The sequence below is a fragment of the Argiope bruennichi genome, chromosome 5 (genome assembly GCF_947563725.1).
Source record: "Argiope bruennichi chromosome 5, qqArgBrue1.1, whole genome shotgun sequence".
Taxonomy (NCBI): Eukaryota; Metazoa; Arthropoda; class Arachnida; order Araneae; family Araneidae; genus Argiope; species Argiope bruennichi.
Window position 1 is genome coordinate 27,397,262 of NC_079155.1, and position 21,436 is coordinate 27,418,697.

At 30.3% G+C, this 21,436-nt stretch overlaps 1 protein-coding gene across 3 annotated transcripts in view; it reads right to left on the reverse strand.

Moving 5' to 3' along the window:
- The window catches only part of LOC129968687 (hemicentin-2-like), a 234,144-nt gene that overhangs the window by 137,189 nt on the left and 75,519 nt on the right, over positions 1 to 21,436 (reverse strand). For 2 of the 3 annotated variants that reach the window (XM_056082832.1, XM_056082830.1), the window contains exon 1: positions 15,886 to 16,237. The exons of the other annotated variant lie outside the window; for it this stretch is intronic. In XM_056082832.1, coding sequence (XP_055938807.1) covers positions 15,886 to 15,985 — 100 coding nt within the window. In that variant the 5' untranslated portion in view covers positions 15,986 to 16,237. Of the gene's footprint in view, positions 1 to 15,885; positions 16,238 to 21,436 lie in introns of those variants that run through there. 3 annotated transcript variants of the gene reach the window in all.

The window sequence follows — 21,436 nt, forward strand, 5'->3', positions numbered from 1 at the left end:
AGAATTGAGAGAACATTCATGCAATGTACAGGGTGATTCAAAATGAATATAGCGATTAATGAAAAAGAATTTATCGATAACACATAACGTAGACGGAATTTCAAAATTTTCAAGTCAAAGGCATGTGCAATTTAAGCACATGCAAACATCGCACCTAGCTGACATTCGTTTCTTCTAACAGAATTAAGGGTAGAGAAATGAAAATACCTTTAAAGCATTCGAGGGCAATTCATACAAGTTTCTGAATCAAAGTTATCATAAAAGAAAAGAACAGTGCAAAATTTACGCAATATATCATTAATATGTGACATTATAGCAGCAAACATTAATCCCGAGAGTTTTTAATGTAAAAAAACTATGAATGCCAATTAGTTGAAAAGATTTTCCCCCAAAAGTTATTAACTAGAAATGTGAATTCTGAAATTTTAATGCATGAATTAAACCGACCATGCTACCTAGCTAAAATCCATTTTTTAACCCTTTAAAGGGCTATTTTTTTCTAGTCATATTATGTTAAAATATTTTTAGGACTGAAATTAAAATAAGAAAAGGGATTCATTAAGCTTATTAGATAAATTTAATTTGATTAATTAACTAATTTGGTTATAATTAATAATTAAGTAACAAATCAAGTCACATTATTTTGTCTGAGATAAAGAACTGAAGCATCTAAGTTTCTGACTTACTAAAAAAATTTGTCAGAACTTATGCCAACCTACATAATTTCATACAAAGATTGATAAATTTGGTGGGAAGCATACTTCCCACGGCCCTAGAAAGAGTTAAACAGGACATCAGCTCAGAAGATTTGAGATTAGACGAGTGAAAATACATTGGAAGAAGCCGATGATATCTTGCATAAATTTCAGAATGAATAGTATCAACGCTATCATAAAGGCAAAGCAGCCTTGCTTTATTTTTATCATTAACTTAATTGAGCTATTTAATTAAGTTATTAACTTAATTAAGCTATATATCATTTAGCTTCATAATTAAGCTATGCCTCATTAACATGAACATTACAGCAAAAAATATAATCCCTAAAAGACAAATTTCATTACAATGTTTTACATCAATAAATCAGAAGAACACTACAAGAATACAGAATCTAGAAACATTCCGCAATTATCACTGCAACTGTGTTAAGGACAAAATATTTTGAAAACAATAATTGATTCATATCAAAATTATTATTAAAGAAAAATTATTCAATAAATCCCAAAAAAAAAATCTATGAATGCATATAAATACATATGCACTGAAGAAAAGAGACCGCTAAATACGAAAATATTTTTTTAATGACAATTAATAAAATGTTAAGTGTTTTAATGAAAATCAAGGTTTATATGACAAAGAATGTAGAAAGCAACCCTAATTAGAGCGAACACTTACAATAAATTATCTATAAAATTTTTGAAAAATCAGAAAGATTTTCAAAAGTTTTATACGAATTTAACTGAATAATTATTGCTCAGAATTCAAATTAAGAAACAATACTTAGGTAAATCAAAACACATTTCATTTGTAACAGTACAAAGAATAATGATATAAAGTAATATTCAAGTTAACATTATAGTTTTTGAAGAAAATGATGTAAAAGATGAGGAACATAAAGCCGTCGTGCAACGCAGTTTAAACGAGGGCAAAAAATTAATAACAAAACAGATAGATGGCGCTGTCTCATCTCTCGGATGCCATCCAGTTGCATCAATCTACAGGATTACGCTATTAAGAATTATTCGTTTATTAATATTTTAAGGCATAAATAATATATTAAAGCGTAAATATATTAAGAATTATTCGTTTATTGATTTTTTTATTATAGGAATACAAAAAAATGAATAAAAGTACTTTGAATAAAATAAAATTATTAGATTTTTGTAATTTTAATCCAGGAAACTAGCGAATGATCAAGAACGCTGTTAAGTGAACGGATAAAAAAGAATGGGCAATTTCCAAAGAATATTTAAATAAAATATAATATTATAAAATAAAATATTTGTATAAAAGTAATAGAATAGTTGATTATTTGATTTTTTTTTAAAAAAAACCAAGGAAATTATTAAATAAAGACATACGTAACATAATTATTATTATTTTCTTCAGGATGATCCAAATACATTAGTCATATAATAAAAAAAGTTTTTTTTTTTTTTTAACAGAAAACGTTAGGAAAGGTAATTCTTCAAAAGTCAACTTTTTAGAAAAATGAAATCTAATTCATCTTTTGCTTTGAATATTATATTAATTTTTATGGCTTTTAATTTAATTACGAATTTAAATAATCGTTAATCAGGATTAGATAATCCGGTCTTTTAACCGGAATGAACAGAAGAAATTCGGAAATGTCCAAGTTAATTTCGAACGCCTGGTCACTTTAGTTTAAATGGCAAAAAACGGGATTTGTTTGATAAAAATGATTAAAAAGGTTTTAAAAAACAATACTGGATCTGAAAGTAATTTCATAAAAACTTTGTTTTCACTTTTATTGACATCGAACAGTTTATTATTAAAATTGAATCAAAAGATGATTGACAGAAAGGAAATATGCATTGAAGAATGCCACGGAGCACTTTCATTTTAAATTAAATTAAATTTTATTGAGGGTTTTCATCTTAGCCAATCTATTTGCAGCGCTATCAGGATAACAAACCCGACTCTTTTTTAAGTAATGAATAGCGGCGGAAAATTCCGAATAAATAAACAAAACTTTGACACACAGTCACTTTAATATTTTGGAGTGGAAATGATCGATGTGATATTTTACTATTATTAATTTTTCTTTTTAACCCTTTGAATTCGGAGATCGAACTTCGGAAGCAATTTAAGCGGTAAATAGAAGCATGGATCTGACGGTCGCCATTTTTTTTAAATATGAAAATAAAGAAATGTATTTGTATTTTCCCAGTCTGAGCCATTGTTTTAAAGTTATTTATGATATTCTACTAAGAAAGCCTGTCTGTCTATCTGGTTATCCATATACAAGAGAATATGATTTCTACAAAACGTAAAAAAAAACTAAATTCAGCATCAAATTATATGACCGTATCAAATTTTGAACAAAATTTATCGGTCTATACTTTCGTAACCATCTTCCATCAATGGCAAGAGGTTAATAGTATTTTTTTCCCCCTTTCTTACTATTTAATAAAGTACAAAACGCTTATATGAGGGATTCTGAAAATTTGAACACTCGTGGCTTACAAGACAATAACTAACTTTCAAAATTTTGACACTCGTGGCTTACAAACCAATAACTAACGTTCAAATTTTTGACACTCGGGGCTTACATATAATAACTAACATACAAAATTTAGACCCTCTTGGCTTACATGACAATAAATAACGTTCAAAAATTTGGGCCCTCGTGGTTAACATGACAATAACTAAGGTTTCAAAATTTATAGGAAAAGAGGGGGTGGGAGATCTTCACTAGGAAGTAAGTGAAAAAATTTCAAGGAAAAAATCCTATTAATTTTAGTCAATTTCGGATATTTGGAAATTATAAAAGAACGTTGACTGTATGAGCTTATCAGCCCTAAGCACCACCGATAATTGAATATCCGGTTAATAGAATAAATTTTTAATCCCGACTTTTCTGTAGATAAAGTTTCCTAATTTTTTATGTGAAATTATAAAATTAAAGCAGCAAATATTACCATATTTTGAGACTTTATCAAATTCAAATGTCAATTAACGATAAGAGGAGTTGCAATTTAACTGATTTTTCGCTGCACCCTTTGCATTTTCTTAATTATTCTTCAAGAATATTTCTTCCAACTCAATAAAGTGAAAACTAATTCCAATGCCATTCTTTTATAAAAAAAAAAAAAAAAATTAAAAAAAAGGGCCTAGAATTTGATCACATCTCTATTGAAGTGCTTGAAAATGGAACTGTTTTCATTTTTTTTTTTTTAATTTCTATATAAATTCTCGAATTCAAGACACTTTTCGAATGAAAATCGAAATTACAATTTTTTAACAAGCCTTCAATTTGTGAAAATAGATTTCTATGATAGATTTGATATCTTTACAATATTATAATATTCTTAGTTAATAATTATTTATAAAATTTGTATTATGTTTAAAAACTCCTTATGTTGCTTTACAACATTAAAAAATTAATTATAAAGGTTTCTATAATTAAATAGTATATAGATTCTATACAAAATTTCATTCTCCAAATTTACAAAAAAAAAAAAAAAAATTAATAGTCAAAGGAGAGAGTCGACTAGCGAACAGCATAGGAAAGAAAGAAAGAAAGTAAGAACGAATGTGAAAGAAGAGATATATGGACCATTCAGAAAAAAATTTGGCGTCAACTTTTTTATTTGCGGAAAAATTAATAGCCCGCATAACTCAAAATTACATTGAAGCCGGAGTTCGTGTAATTTGAAAATTATTTTTAGAGTGTAAATTAATGAGAAATTATTACACACAAACACAGCGAGAGACAGTAGGAGAGAAATACTGAAATAAAGTTTCTCGAACAAGGATAAAGGATCAGTAATTAAATATTTTGTCAATTTATCAGAATTTATTATTACACAAAATTATAGATTTTAAATAAAATAAAAAAATCTGGTATATGAAATTAGACAGAGAAAAAGGGGATCTCTGAGACTTGCATTACTTAGGGCCCTTTAGGTGACTTAATCTAACTCATTTTGGTAAACAATGCTCTTGATTTATAGAAGCCCCCCTCCCAAAAAAAAAAATGCAGAACCTACTGCATATGCAAGAATTGAGTTTAAAAGTAACGAAATATAATTTTTAACCGCCCCCAAAAGAATGCACCTCTGCAACAACGTAAACCACGATCAAAAACTACAGGTTTCCCTATGGTGGGAGGGCAGGCGAGTATTACGTGAAACGAGAGAGATAACAACAGCAAAGGAAGACGCATCACTGAGCGGGGGGAGAAGAATATAAATCTCCTCCCCCACCCCCTACAATCTTCCATCAATCCAGTTGGTCAGGTAATGATCGCGGGGGGAATCCTGGGAAAAGATGGCAACAGGTGCGTGGGGTCAGTGGACCAAAACCTACTTTTCCGAAAGAGAGAGCGAAGAATGTGGTTGGCGAGGAGAAAATGCTGGGTGAAGGTTGAAAAATAAGAGAGTAAAAAAAAAAAAAAAAATAAGAGAGTAAGTAACGTATGGAAAATTTCGTGAGAAAAGAGATAAGATCGGGCAAACATTAAATTTCACTAGAGTACTCGGGAGCGAAAGTGCTTTTCCAACTATGTTTTCAAGAGGGGAAAGGCAAGGAAACTGCAATCTTGTGGGGGGGAGAGATTATTTTGTTAAACAATTCAACTATTTTAATTCAAAATTTTAATCCTACATAATATTTTATTATTCCTGAAAATTGGATTTCTAGTGTTTCTCTAGAATAAGAAACAATTATTTCGCAAGAGAATGCAATTCTTAGTATGAATTATTTTATTTATCTGTTAGGGATTTTTAAGCATAAATATCTAATGCCGCAAGAAGATTAAGAGATTACGCTTGAATAGAATACAGGGAAGTGGCGATTCAAGTAGATAATATTTAGTAAATAAAGAGAGATCTTGGTAATAGGTAATGATGTCACTTCTGTATTTATGTGTCTTATGATAGCAAAACGATATCCATGAAGTTAAATTTTGTTTACTTTAAAAACAGTATCATTACACAAAATAACTATTAATAGTATTTTAAATAAATTGTATGGAAACACATAAATTATTTTTAAATATATTAGAATCATATGTAAGATTGTTAACACGTTGAGGGCAATAGATGACCGATTTTTGGTGAATATTTATAGCCGTCATTTGCTCTAGGAAGTGAAAAACTTGTTGTGGCGAGCAAATGACGATTACAGTCGTCGTGAGTTTCCATTGAAAAACTGAGACAAAATGTAATAATTTTCATTTCCAAACATGCGACTAATATTCAACTTCAAATGGCAGTCATTAACAATTTAACAAAAAGCATTTCTGGACATGATTTCAAATTAAATATGTGCGGCAACATGTTCACTAGATTATGCAGAAACATGCGAAGCTTTTCCTCTAGCGTCGACTTGTGTTGTCAGGTTGCTAAGTCTAACGTCAACCTGAGTCGAGTTCAATTCTCTAATGTTTTGAGCAAAAAAATGGGTAGATTTCAAGATTCTCCCCCCCCACTTGCGATTTTTTCCCCTTTTCCCGAAGAGAATTAAATGATTCCATTATCATTCATGCTTATGATTCAGATCACTATCTAATAAGATACTTATTTCTTTGCAACCTCTTAATTGTTGTCAAAGGAAAATCTTATTAGAGTGTTGGTGTGAATCACAGGCAATTCGCATGGTGAACAAAATGTTAAAACACAAAGATATAAATGAAACAAATATATTCTAACTCGTATCCAATAATACACGGAATAAAAACTTTTGATGCCACTCGAGTATGGGTGACACGGCAGTTAATGAGTTAATGCACGAATCCACGACTTCCAATTGGCTAGGAATAAATACTCGTGCCTTTCAAAGTAAAATTAGGGCTACTTCCACAATCTGTTCTTAGTCCACGTGCTTCCGAGCCCCTTCAAAACGCTGAACCAGCGATTTCTTATCTTTGCATTGTAAATGAAGAGCGTTTACTCCCCGTTTTGAAGTCATACAAAATCCCGCCAATAATTCCCCGGCCTCCCTTTTTTTACGATTCACCGGTGACACATGCAGCCATGGTTTCAACATTCCCAAAATGGTTATAGATTGGAACCGCCAACAATTTTATCTAAAAATATTAATCCAACACCTTCAGCGTTAAAAAAAAATCCTAAGTTGACTATAATAAATAAATGTATTGTGTTTTTTGGAATGGTTACTGACTTTCTTTTTAAAAATTAGTTGCATAATTTACTTAACCTTTTTGCCGATCGAATGAAAACAAAGCTTGATTCGGAGCTACAATTGTAGTCAGTCACAACATAACGAATTTCATTAATTTACGATAATCTCTATATGAGTGATTATTGCGTTTACATGCATGTGAAAGTACAGACAGACAGCCAGTCAATTCTTTCCCAGATCTGGTTCAAAATTTGAAAAGAATCAATATTTTAAATGCTAAATCTAATTACCAAGTTTTATTTACTTAGCTCTAGGAATTTTAGATTTATCGCATTCACTTGTAATGGAATAGACAAAGACATTTTCTACGAATGGATTTCGTTCAAAATCTGATAAGAATCTACAAATTTGGCCGTCAAGTCTATGTACAGATTTTATCCGTTTACCTGAAAACGTTATCCGTTTGCGTGAAGCTACCGATTAACAAACACAATGAGAAAAATGAGTCTTTCGAACTCTTGGAGATGGGAAACGTGGAGATTCAACAAAAATCTCCAATTTGAATTTTTCCACGATTATACATATTTCAGAAAATAATAAAATGGCCAATTTAGTTTCACTTTTCAATACATTATAAATTAAAACATGCTAATGATTTAATTTAGATTGTTTAAAATTTTGTTAACTAAGTGATAATACCTTTGTTTTTATTTATTTATTATGACTCATGAATTCACAGAATTCCATTCATAAATACTTTAAAAACGAGTATACTCAGTGGAACGTAATGAACTTTCAGAGTATTAAAATTGTTCTAATATTTTAAGTATTAACACTCTTCTAATATTTAGAGTATTAACATTATTCTAATACTATAAAAAGAAATATTCTCAGTGGAACAAAATGAAACTTTATTAGAATATGACCAATTATATTTGCAAAAAGTATTACTTTATTCTAATATTTAATAATTAATGGATTTTGTATTTTCTTACAAATATTCTTTATTTGGCAAAGCAGAAAATAAAAGTTTTTTAATAGAAGTGCTTGCAATCTTAGGCAGTTGTCTATTTTACCTAGCCGAACCTAACCTAAATCTGAAGAATCAATCAACCAAATACCTTAATCACGGTATTTATAATCAACATGCTTGTTGAGAATGACGCATTTGGTGGTCATATGGTTTAATCAATTGTTAATAACCAATAACAAGTCGACATTTGTTGATTCTTTAAAAAATTCTGCAAAACAAATAAACAAAAAGGGGGTGGATTCTGGTGAATGAACTCCAAACCTAACACGGCAACAAACGCTTTAAGAAGCTCTTAAAATATACGAACCTTGTCAGAAAAAAACGTAGGCTTGAATTCACATAAAATCTAAAACATGTACTGAATTCTTAAACGATTATTTTTGGCTCTTCCCACTATTATAATCTGATTTGTAACCATATTTGTCATTTAAAAGATTAAGAAGCGATTACTAACACTAGTAAGGGAAAGAATTCATAACCCCAAGCTATCCGAATGATAGTTAACAACAATCAGATTTGGATGAACAAAAGCAAGAAGAATTAAATGTCTAAAAAGATACATATTGGGACGAAATTATTTCCAAAGCGTAGGTATTCAGGCCATTTCCGACAATAGATTAAGATAACCTAGACAGACAATCGATTCAGGAAGGTGAGTAACAGGAAAAGGTTTTTAATCGTGCAGGAAATATTTCTTAATGCGTTAATTCCTTGGCGCGTATCGTTTTTGGACCTGGCCCAAGAAGCAATTTTCTGATAATTTAACACTTTTTATTTGTATTGGACGTCGTCTGGCTTTTGAGGCATTGTAATGTGAAATTGCAGGGTGGAAGCCAGATCGTTTTATAACTTAATCGCTTGTTTCATTTAAATCGTTTAATGCGCAACAGCAAAAAGTTCGATTTAAAAGGAAATGTTTAGATGTTGGATCTAAAAAAAAAGGATATAATATTTTATATCCTTGCGTGCAATATTTAGATGTCGGATCTAAATGAAAAATAAAAAAAAATCTAATATTTCATATCCTTAAGTGCAATGTTTAGATGATGGATCTAAAAGAAAAAAAGATAATATTTCATATCCGTTACGCGCGATATTTCTTTTGAAGAAGTTATCCCAATTATTTTGAAAAACAGAAGCAGAATTTTACATGATGATTGCTTTGTTATTGTTGATAATTTATTTATTCTAAAATCAGCAACCATAAATTCTAATTTATTAATTTTTACATAAACAAAAGCATTTAGAAAATAAAAACTGTCAATTCAAAAATTAATGAATTCAATCCAAATGCGGAAGTTCCATGCAGAAAAAAATATCATAATACTTGCTGTTTTTCAAAAAAAATTCTACGTCAAATTCTTTGAAAAGAAATAAATACCAACGAACTAACTTTTGATATTCGTTTTTCCTTCAAAACTGAATTTCAAAACATTTTTCGCGAAATTTTAGACGCGAATTAATTTAAATTAATTCCAAAAATAAATTAATTCCAAAAGTAGATTCTACTACGCAGTATGATAATCTAATACAAAATGTCTAACTCCGGATCGTTACCTTAAATAGAAAACAATTTCAACAATTCGAAAACAGAAAGCACACAAATTTACTCTATTTTTAATTCATAATGACCAAACAAATTAATTTAAATTGTATAGATTTCATTACTGAATTAGATGTTTTTAATTAATTATAATTTCCTATTTAATTTGTTTATTGTTACATATGTGTGTGTGTGTGTGTGTGTGTTACGGTATATGTGATTAACTTGAGTCAATATAATAAATATTAAATTTATGGGTGATTATGAATAATCAGCTGTTTATTACATTTACCATAACATATACACTCAAAGCTAAAAACTTATGGGTGATTATGAATAATCAGCTGTTTATTACATTTACCATAACATATGCACTCAAAGCTAAAAACTTATGGGTGATTATGAATAATCAGCTGTTTATTACATTTACCATAACATATGCACTCAAAGCTAAAAACTTATGGGTGATTATGAATAATCAGCTGTTTATTACATTTACCATAACATACACACAAAAAGCTAAAAACTTATGGGTGATTATGAATAATCACCTGTTTATTACATTTACCATAACATACACACAAAAAGCTAAAAACTTATGGGTGATTATGAATAATCACCTGTTTATTACATTTACCATAACATACACACAAAAAGCTAAAAATTTATGTGTGATTATGAATAATCACCTGTTTATTACATTTAGCATAACATACACACACTCAGGGCTAAAAACGTCCTCAAAATATATTTGGGGTTGAAAAATGGATAACAAATGAGCAAAAAAGAATTCAGTTTTTCTTTTTCCTTTTTGTCAATTTCAAAATAATGAAAAAAAGTTGTAACTTAAAATGTGACAAAATTGGCACATCATTAAAAAAAAAAAAAAATTGTCATTACATTTTATCAGTGATTCTGCAATCAACAGCCCATCTAATTACGAAACACCATTAAATAGAACGTCTTTTTCTATCTTTAAAAAAATGATGACAATTAATTTGGCATTAAACGCATCCTCGAACACCGACAAACTGCCATCAACCAAATCCACTCATCACCTTTGATGATTTTTTTTTTCCCTCCTCTAAATAAATCCCGAATCCTTTCCTTCGATTTCACTTTTCAGAAAGTTTCATTCATTTAAACTCCAGAAACAAATGATCAGGAAAGAAAGCAAAAACCCTTGCTCAGGTCCTGAGTGGGCGTTCTCTGAAAATTGGCGAGCGAGTGCCAAGATCTGGGATCAAGTGCAAGAAAAACGATCCGTCAGTCAACGAACCCCGATCCAGTCATTCCGAGATGTCACCCAAGAGCCTTCCGGGATTGGATTCGGGCTCTGCCAAGCGATTAGAAAGAAATTAGAAAGCAAAAAAGCTGAGAGAAAGACGAGCTCCTCGTTCACGAAAAGTGTCTTTAATCTTTCCCCGAAGGTTCTCGTGTGAACTTGATCGTGGGTAACAATTACAGGGGAAAATTTTTAAATGGGCCCTTTTGAGCGGAACGGATAGGTTCGGGTTTCTCGATTTCCGCAGTCGATAAAAACTCTTTGAGAGGCAGGTGAAAGTGATCGAACATCCTCGATAATTGTTTGTAATTTATACATCCGGAAGTGATGAACAGGTAACTTATCTTTAATGAATCTCGTTTTGGGGCTGTTTAATATCCATTATAAAATTCACGATTCACTTTCAACTAATTCACATATTTTACAATGTTGAGATTTTTTTTTAAGCTGGCAATTCTTTTTAACTAGCAGCCAGGGGCTCAGAAACTGTGGAAGGGAGGAAAGTGTGTGTGTGTGTACTGGTATAAGTACTGGATAGGTACCAATACAGGAAAACTTTCTGAAGACCTCGCTTGGATCAAATGCGATGAAGAAGGGGAACAATAATATTTTGCATAGTGAATTATCAAATTTTTCTACGCCACTGTGTATAGATTAATTATTTCTGTTGTACCTATTAAGAGGTCATAGCCGGAACTGCTCCCAAGATTTGGTTTAGCCGGTTCAAATATATAAAGGCATAAATAAAAATGTTGAATTGAGTGGTAGTTCCATATTAAAGGACGTACCTCGATTAAATAAAAGCAATATATTATAAATGATGACTCGCCCGTAAATAATATAGCTTTTTCTAAATTTAATATTAAGTCTATAGCGAAGATGTTTTCTTTTCTTTTTTCCTTTTTTTTTTTTTTTTTTTGTAAGAGATTTTTTTTTTATTTATTTATTTAAAATACAAACCTCAATTGTATTAAATACAAGCATCAAACAAATGAAACAATAAATATGAAATATTTTGAAATGTGGATGACTTGGGGAGATATGGGGAGAAGGGAGAGAAAAGTCCCCCTCCCCTCCGTTTGTGTGTGCTTGCAAAATTCTTTGTCCAAAATTCCTTGAACTCCAATAACATAACAAAGATTATCTTTGATCTATAAGTTCTTGGCTTGTTGTCATTGAACGATAGATGTTCGATAAGATACAGCTAAATAATAACGGGGGAGGGGGACGGCAAACTAAATTGATTTTCATAGTGATAACGGAAAGAAAAAGTATGTTTATTTTATTTTTTCTTTTGAGCTTTTCTTTGCAAAATTTTCTGCCGAAATTTCTTGAACTTCCTTGAACAAAGATTATTTTTGATTTGTGAGTTTTTGGCCTGTTGTCATTGATCGGTAGATGTTCGATAAAATAGAGTTGAATATTAGGAAGAAAAGAAAAACCACTAAATTGATTTTTATAGCAACATCTACAAAAAGTCTCACTTTTTTTTTTTTTAACGTTTGCTAACGAATTTTATTGCCGAAAATTTCTTGAACTCCAATAAAATAGAAAAGACTATCTTTGTTTGGTCTGTGGATTTTTGGCCTGTTGTCATTGTTCGATAGATGTTCTAAGAAAGAGCTAAATATTAATGGAAAAAAAAAAAAACACTAGTTGATTTTTATAGTGATATGAGAAAAAAAGTCTCCCTTTTTTTTTTTTCTTTTGTGTGTCGTTGCAAAAATTTTTGAAAAAATTCCTTCAACTCCAATAGCATAACAAAGATTATCTTAGATCTGTGAGTTTTTGGCCTGTTGCCATTGACCGGTAGATGTTCGATAAGATAGAGTTAAATATTAGCAAGAAAAGAAACTCCACTAAACTGACTTTCATGGTGATATAAGGGGGGTGGGGAGTCTGCTTTTTATTTTATTTCTATTAGTGAGTCCTCGAAAAATTTTTTTGGCCAAAATTCCTTGAACTTCAATAACATAAAGATTATATTTGGTTTGTGTATACTTAATCCAGTGTGCGATATGACAGGGCTAAATATTAAAGTGGGGGGAAATACACTTAATTTTATGAAGGAATAAAACTTTCAATTAGTTAAGTTTCAATTAGTTTCATTTCTTGGTATCCCTTTCTTAATTAAGTTCAATTGTTTACTGAAATCTTTTAAGGCAACGAATAAATAAGACAGTAAAAGTTAATAAACTAAACAGCAAAAGTGACAACCAATAGGACTTCACTACAATGTTATATAGACAAATATGCTTATTTAAAAAAAAAAGAAGAAAAGGCTGACGGCAATGTATTTACAAACACGCGATCAAACCACTAGAATACTTCACCAATAACAATCAGTGAAACCAATCACAATAACTGTCCAAATATCATTACATAAATATATGATATGCAATCCTATTTACAGACGGAGCAAGACAGGAAATTGCCTCAGACGAGCAATACCATCCGTTTAACCGATACTGCTTTCACTCAAAACAAGCCACCAATCACGAATATATACGTAGAATTGAGATAGTTCTCAGCCAATGCATGAGCCACGGTGCCGGTGACAGATTAGGACGTAAGTATCGATTGCAAATTAATGAAGGGATGTCAAGCGAAACAGGACACTTTCCAACAACCCCCAACCTGATGTTGGCGAGTACATATTTTGTTCTTGTTTTTAAACCAACTTACAACAAAGTGTAAGAGGGAAAAAAAAGAAAAAAGTTCTAGAATTTTTGTTTCTCGTCCATAAGTTTTCTGCTCGCACTTTTCTATCTTAGCCACTGGGGAGAAAGTTTTTTTTTAAGAGATTATCAATCATATAACTTTTGGATAGAAGGTAAAAGAGTATCATATTCAACGAGTTTTTTTTTTTCTTTACTTTTTCTTCAGAGTTTTTTTTTTTTTTTTGTATCTTTCTTGGAAATATAAATCTTTAAAAGCAAGTAGATAGTTACGTAAATGTGTTTTTGGCATCATGACAGTTTTTTTTTCCTTTCCACCATTTTTTTAAATTTTTTATTTAAAAAAAGTTTTTTTTTCAGAGATATTTGACCTGAATATCATAGGTGAACAAATACAGTGAAAACACACACACAAAAAAAAAAAGAAAATCAACTAGTTCGCACTTGTTTCTTTTTTAAAAAAACAAACAATCAAACTCCTATTCAGCTAAGAGTTGTTCTTAAGAACGTTAAAAATAAAATATGGAGGTGATAAAGTGCTTTTACTTAAAATTACAGAAATAAAAATTTTAGGGTTTTTTTTTCCCCCCTTCTCACAGAAACTACTGTACTGTTCGTAACTTGTTTTTAAACGTAAAAGGATGCCGTCAAGATAATATAATTCAAAGAGTTGAAATACAGACCTCTGTAATCATTAATTTTATTATTATTATTATTTCGACTCAAAACTTTAATTTGAATACGGCTGCCATCTGCTGGAATTCTGGCATTTGCAAATTTAGCGGAGAACAATTTTAAACACGCATTTATGTATTTTGTATGTATGTACATTATAATGTATTTTTAAACGCAATTTAGAATATTTCTTCGAAATAAAATGTTGCAGATTTAATTCAGTGAGAACAATTAATCAAATGTAAATAATTTTGTTATAGAAATCGAACGAATATATATATAGAGAGATAGATAAATAGATATAGATAGAGAGAGAGTGAGAAACTCAATAAAGAAAATAATTGTCAAATTAATAAAAAAAATTCTATAATTTTTTTTTATTCTAGCTGAAACTATCCCTATTATCAAACGATAATTGTATTTTATCTTTATCAGCAATCCATAATCGTTCCCAAAAGTAGAAGTTAATAAAATGGCATTTATATGTCTGTATAGAAACAAAGATATTATACAGACGATAATTAATTTAACGATAGATTATAGACAATAATGAAAATTTCAGTAACAATTACACTAAGCCATTTTGAATTATTGTGAAAATCAGGAAGACAAGAATGGCAATATGAAATATCAATTAAAAAACACTTTTAAGAAGAATTAAAAAGTTCTAATTGAAATCTTGAAATTTTAATATGAAACGAAAATATATAAAAATCGTTATTATCTATAAATAAGTTGAAATTTTAAAAAAGTTGTAGTTTTTAATAATGGTAATAAATTAAATATTTCAGTACTATTGTTTTGGTTTGTAATTCTAATTGTTTAACTATGCAGTTATTTATGCAAAATCGTTAAAGATGAAAAAAATTTATACTTTTATCATGTATAGTTAATTTTAAAAGTAAGATTTGCAATCAAAGCAATCTGAATAATGATGAAATGTTAATTCGCAACACTAAAATGGGTGATATTTTATGTGAAGCTATAATACCGAGATCATATAGCAAAGTAAGGTTTTAGAAGTTAGGAAAAAAGGAAAAAATTCTTAATTAAAGAATGGTTTACATAGAAGTTTTTGTTAATTTTTTTTAAAGTCAGTTTTTTATATATATATATATATATATTTTAAATTAGTAAGAAATAATAATTAAAAGTGCCATTTTATTGAAGGATGGTTAATAAAATTTTTTCTCGAATAAAAAAATCATAAATAATAAGTTAAATTATTATTTATTTATTTTTAAGTTTCAATCATTTTTATTAACTATCTCATTACAGAAAAAAAAAATATATCTTAGTTGTTCGAGTTGAAAAACAATTTAGAAAATGAGGGTCAAAAAAATCATAGCACTAAAATAAAAATTTTAAATACACTTTTAAAGTCTCGTTTAGAATGTATAAAATAGACATACCAAACTACTTTTAATAATACAAATGTATGGCATACTTTACAAAACTATTTAAAAGTATAAAATGATGAAAATATTTTTATTGAATTAATTTGTAAAAGGATTAAAAAAATAAGTCGCTTATTGAGCCACCGATAAAATAATGAGAAAAAAAATAAAATGATAAAAAAATAATTTTAAATATTTATTTCTTTGAGAAACTCATAATGCACTTCGCAGTATTGCCTTTAGTTTAAACAAGCCAGCTTTTTTTTTTCAAAAATATACAAAAAAAAAAGCATTAATAAATATATATTGCCTTTCCAATGTGTCATTAAAAACTATTTCTCATATCCTGTCTTACGCAAACAATTCTAAAACGCACCTATTACACGCGCTTCTCAACGCACCAGGTGATCTAACCCATTCTCCAAAACGAAAACAAAAGCATGACTTACCTTCAGTGAAATCATAGTACGTCGATGCTGCGATGGCGCCCTCTGACGACACCAACAACAAAAATACGAGAAACACACGATAGAACACCGCCCTCATCATCGCAATAATCCAAAATATGAAACACTGAACGCAAAAATACACAACTACAAATACAAAAGGCGCACTGGAATAAATATTAATAATCCATCCAACAACGGACGAAACAGCAGCTGCAGAATGGGAGAATCCTACAAACTACGGAATTATTTTTTTTCCACGCCGCACCAAAACCGCTGAAGTTTCGGCAGACGATTTCCGAATGGAACAGCACACAACACAGACCCCGACTAGCGTGCACCCGCCACCACAGAAGCAGACGCTTGGACTGAGGAGCCGGTTTTTTCGTTTTTGCCCGTTGCGGCCTCCCTCGCTCCCTTCTCCTTCTCCCCTTCCCCACGGCGATTCACGACCGGAGTTCGAAAATCGTGATTCACCCCCGTCCTTTTCCACCCCCACCTCTTCTGCTTCTTTTGTTTTCGGAGATCATCTCCTCTGTCGCTACTTTTCCTACTCTGCTACAGCAGATATGCAGCTGGTGAGGGTCAGGTGAGTGCTATGGTATTGTCCTAAGTAGGAAAAAAAATGTGGATAATCTGCTGAATTGTAGACAATAGAAAGGTTGATTATTTTTTTTTTATTTCAGTTATATCTACGCTGTATACTATTTCATTTGATGGCAATCTTAGCTGAAATCTCGTATTTTTATTTTCATTCTATTGAATTTCGCTAATTCAAAGCTTATTGAACAATAATAAAAACTTGATTTATACAAAAAAATTATTTAAAATTTCGATTTAAGGTAATGTTTTGTTTTTGTTTTTTTAAATTGCAAACGATTTGCAAAAAACCACAGGGTGTAGTATCCCGAACACTTTCTCGCATACTATCTCAAATAAATGTTAATTTATATTTTAGACGCATTTTTTTCCTTGAATATATCTATGCTATTTCATACGGTGGCAATCTTAGCTGGAATAATGAAAATAAAAATATTTTCATTTCAACAAATTTCGCTAATTCAAATCTGATTGGACAATAATAAAAACTTTCAAAAAAATTATTTTTTGGTTTAAGACAACGGCATTTTAAATGGCAAACAATTGACATAAATTCAGTCGGAGTAATTTCGACAAAACTTTCTAACATAATATCTCAAATATAAGTTAATTTGCGTTTTAGACGTATTTTTTCCAAATCGATTGGAATCAAAATTTGACATCAAACTACAACTGCTGTCACAGAATCGCATACCAATTTTGGTATATTTACGTCATTGATTTTTTTTTTTTTTTTAGTTATCGCGTTTACATGCTTCTGAAAGTACAGACCGACAGACATTCAGCTTCTTGTTGGATTCGACTCAAAATTTGTCTGTTGTCTACACTATAAATTTTAAATTTGTGTTTCGAATTTTTTCCATCTAGTTCTCTTCGTTTCGTAGTTGATTTGTTTTCGGACAAGCGGATTTCCATTGCAATTTGCTCAAAATTTAAAAGGCTTAGGGAGGTCTAAAATGTAAAGATTCGTCAGAATCTTGAGTTCGAATTCTTTGACGATAATAATACTGTCTATATACTTCATTTACAAGAAAGTAAAAAAAAAGTATTATTCTAATTAATTCTATATTGTTTTGATTACAAAGGGGCCTAAACTATATTCTGTCAAGTTATATAAAGTTAAATTGGGAACGAAGAAATGAATTTTATTTAAGACATCACACATATTTCTTTTTTAATTTTACAGCCACTTTTTTATTTAATTTTTCTCAAAAGCAATTCAAAGTTTATATTCCCTAACAAATATTAAGAAGAAGAAAAAAGTAGGAAATGCCTTAACTATTAAACACATGAAATAATATCCTCATTCCACCGACTTTTAACTTCTTTTTACCATTTCAAAATGGCAAACGATTTTTCTATTGTTAAACAACAGTTTATTTATTAAAAATAAATCAGAACTGAAAAATGAATCGAATACATTTCTTAAAAATGAAAAAAGTACCAAAAACTTTTTATTTTCGAGTTGCTATGACAAAACTTTATTGATTTCTCTAGCAGTGTTCCAACGCCTAATAAAATAAAAGCAAAGCCAAATATTTATCGAATCGCAGACTTTCAACTAAGAATATCTCTTCTCTTCCCTATAACTATATCTAAAGTTCAATTTTGGAAGAACAAAAAGATATTTTTAAGAATTCTTTGAGGAATAAAAACTATATTAAAGGTAAAAGAAATCATGAGTTACAGAAATGATCGCCGATTACACAGAACATTATAGATGATCTTGTTCTAATATTATATACGTTGGAATACGTTTTAAAGTTGAAATGTTGAGTGGTTTCAGTACTTTTCACCTTTGCTAAATTCTAAAAATATGTCATGTGTAGGGTTGCATTCATCTTTAAAAAAAGATGTTGCAACAAAATATAAGTTTATAGCCTTTTTTAATAACCCAGCAATGCGCACTTGAGTATAATTGCAACACTTCATTTCTGGATAAATTTTGAATAATTTAATAAGTAATTGATAAAATAATTTATTTAAAAAAACTATTTATCACTCTATTTTAGGAAAATTATTACAAATTTTTAATAAAATAGTAGTTGTTTTATTTAATCTCTTCACAGTTTTTTTTTTATTTTATTTTCTAGTTTTATGGCACTTTTCGTTTTGAAAATGTCTAGTCTTACTGATTTAACAAGGAATCCATAGAACGCTTGATATATATATGTAATAGTAATAAAATAATATAGAATTATAATGTGTTTTTATGATTTAATTTCAATTTATAAGCTTGAAAAATTTATGCAAGTCAGGATTATAAGCCCGTATGGCAGGAATTCCGATTAAGGAATTAATTACAATATTACCTCTTTCATTGAAGCTGAAAAATAGCAGCGTAAATCGCAAGAAATCACGTAAATAAATAAACCGAAATTCGAAAGCATTCACAAAATATATTGTAAAACGTCGAACAAACATTAAAAGACGGAAACGTAGAAAAAGAATTAGATAATATTATCCAGGTATGAATTTAATTTTTGCTCCAAGTGAATCTTTTAAAACTGTTTTTCTATATTTCTTATAACTAAATCACTTATGATCACAGGTGTTGATTAGTGTATTCACTAGTAAAATATAAATGGAATATCCTGGTTTGTTTGAAGTTGGACACCCAGGACTAGAAACCCCCTGTTTATGAGACAGGAACTAATGAGGCAAGTACTGTTTCCACCAGATACAAGGACACCCAAGAAGAGTTAATTTTAAACAGCTGTGAGAAAATCCATTGATGACCATTCCCAGATAATAGAAGGAGAAAAATGGAATATGTGTCTGATGATGAAAAAACTCAACTGGACGTTACCAGCGCAATTCCCAGACTTTCCCGTAATGGCCCATTTTTCAGATTCCCAAATGACAATACCTTTTTGGAAGTAACACTTTTCTAACAAAATGTAAGCAAATAAAAATTATAGGTATCAGTACACATTTTCTAGCCTTACCATTGTAGGAGTAATTAGATAGTACAGAGACCTTGGCAGATCCGTAAGATGGGGGCTGTAATGATTCAGCTTCTTCCCTGGGTGACCACTGTGACATTCCTTTTTCCCACACTCGATAATTTACATTCCGGGCCATTCTTCATCAACGAAACTCCCACAGTGTTAAGTGCCTCCAGATTGCCAAATGGAAGACCCTCCTTTTAAGTACGGTCGTCTGGCCAATTAGTGCTAATCCAGATAAGGAACCACACGTGCGTTTCCCAGGGAAATAAATCGTGTCTTCGAAAGGCGAGAGTGTCAAACACTCCAGATGTCCTTCATTTTTCCCATTGTGGAGGGTGGATCATCAATGGACATTCCCCACGGGCGACCAGAGACGATTCAGGTTGTTCTGAACGGTGATTGGGTAACAGGGAGTGGACAGGAAAGGTGGAGTCTGAGAGAAAGATAAAAGGTGACATTTTTCGGAAGAAGAAGGAGAGAGGAGCTTGGTATGAAGTGGACTTCTGAGAAGAATTCAACCCGAAGGAAGTTCGGTGGATTCCTAGAGCTAACCCTGCAGTAGCCTGAGACGCCAACCGCCTGTTAGTTGTTCTGGTGAAGGCGTTTTCTCCGAACTATTCGAACTATTTCTCCGGCGTTTCGAGGAACTATTCTTGTTTAAATTTCGTGCTATAAATAGCATCATTCATTTAACCTAGATGAGAAAGAGTTGTTTTTATGTAATAAAGCTGTAAATAAAGAATTTGATCATAACGCTACCTGTTATTGGATCGAGACTTTACAGGGCCCATTTGTCTGTACTGGAGAGTAGGACATTATAATTTCTATCTTTTGACAACACCAAGAGCCTTTGTTTGATTACTTCTAAGATCTGTATTTTCTATAGGCAGTTCAAGGTCACATTTTTGTACCTCGTTATTGGTACGCAGTAGAAAATGTGACCTTGAACCGTCTACAGAAAATACACAGACTATAGTTAAGTAAGGTTTACGTTCAACAAGTATCAGTCAATCCAGTAAGACCACGCATGCTCCAAAACTATATAACAAGTAGTATTTATCCCGTCGAGAGGATTGTGTGCTGTCACTGCGCAACCGAGATTTTTTTCCTACATCAGCTTGATTTTTCCTATATTTCACATAACTGGCTTAATGTAAACCGTTTATGCCTCTATCTACCATTATTTACACATATATAACTATTACATAAAATTAGCGATGCGTTCAACTTCAGTTTCGCAGGCAGATTGTCATTAATTTATTTGAATTTTTATCCTACATTCATTTGGAAATTTTACTATAATTGCATTTCAACCAAAAATAATTATATATATATATATATATATATATATATATATATATATATATATATATATATATATAATTTTATAAATAGTTGTAATCTTATTTCGCATTGAAAACGGAATGCCTTGTTTAAATTTATTTTCCTACCTGACATTCAGCAATAACGGTAAATTTTAAATTATCATAGTTTTATCAGTATATGAAATTTAATAATTCATAACTTTAAAAAATTCAATTTAAAATGATGAAACATTTTTAATTATCAATAATTTTCTTTCTTATTTTTAAAAAATAATAAATTTATGCCCAAATAACTTCTGTTGCACAAAAATTCAACAATTCAAAAAATACATAAAATACAAAAATAAAATAGCGAAACATGTATATTTATTTCAAAACATTCAAATATTAAAAAAGTTCCATTTCCAATTAAGATTCGAATAACCACCCAGCATAAATTCTCATATGCATTTTTTTTTCCTCCCCTTGCCTTTTTTTTTTTTTTTTTTTTTTTTTTTTTTAAGCTAGTTTAGCTACGACAGAGAGCATCCCAATTTATCACTCTAACATTTCAAGGTCCATCAATTTTCAAAACTGTAATTATTTCGTCTGCTGAACTTTTTGCAGGAAACAAAATTAGCAAAACCAGCAAGCAATAAGTTTTAAACCGCTTAAGCTAAATTCAGCTTAACTATCGTT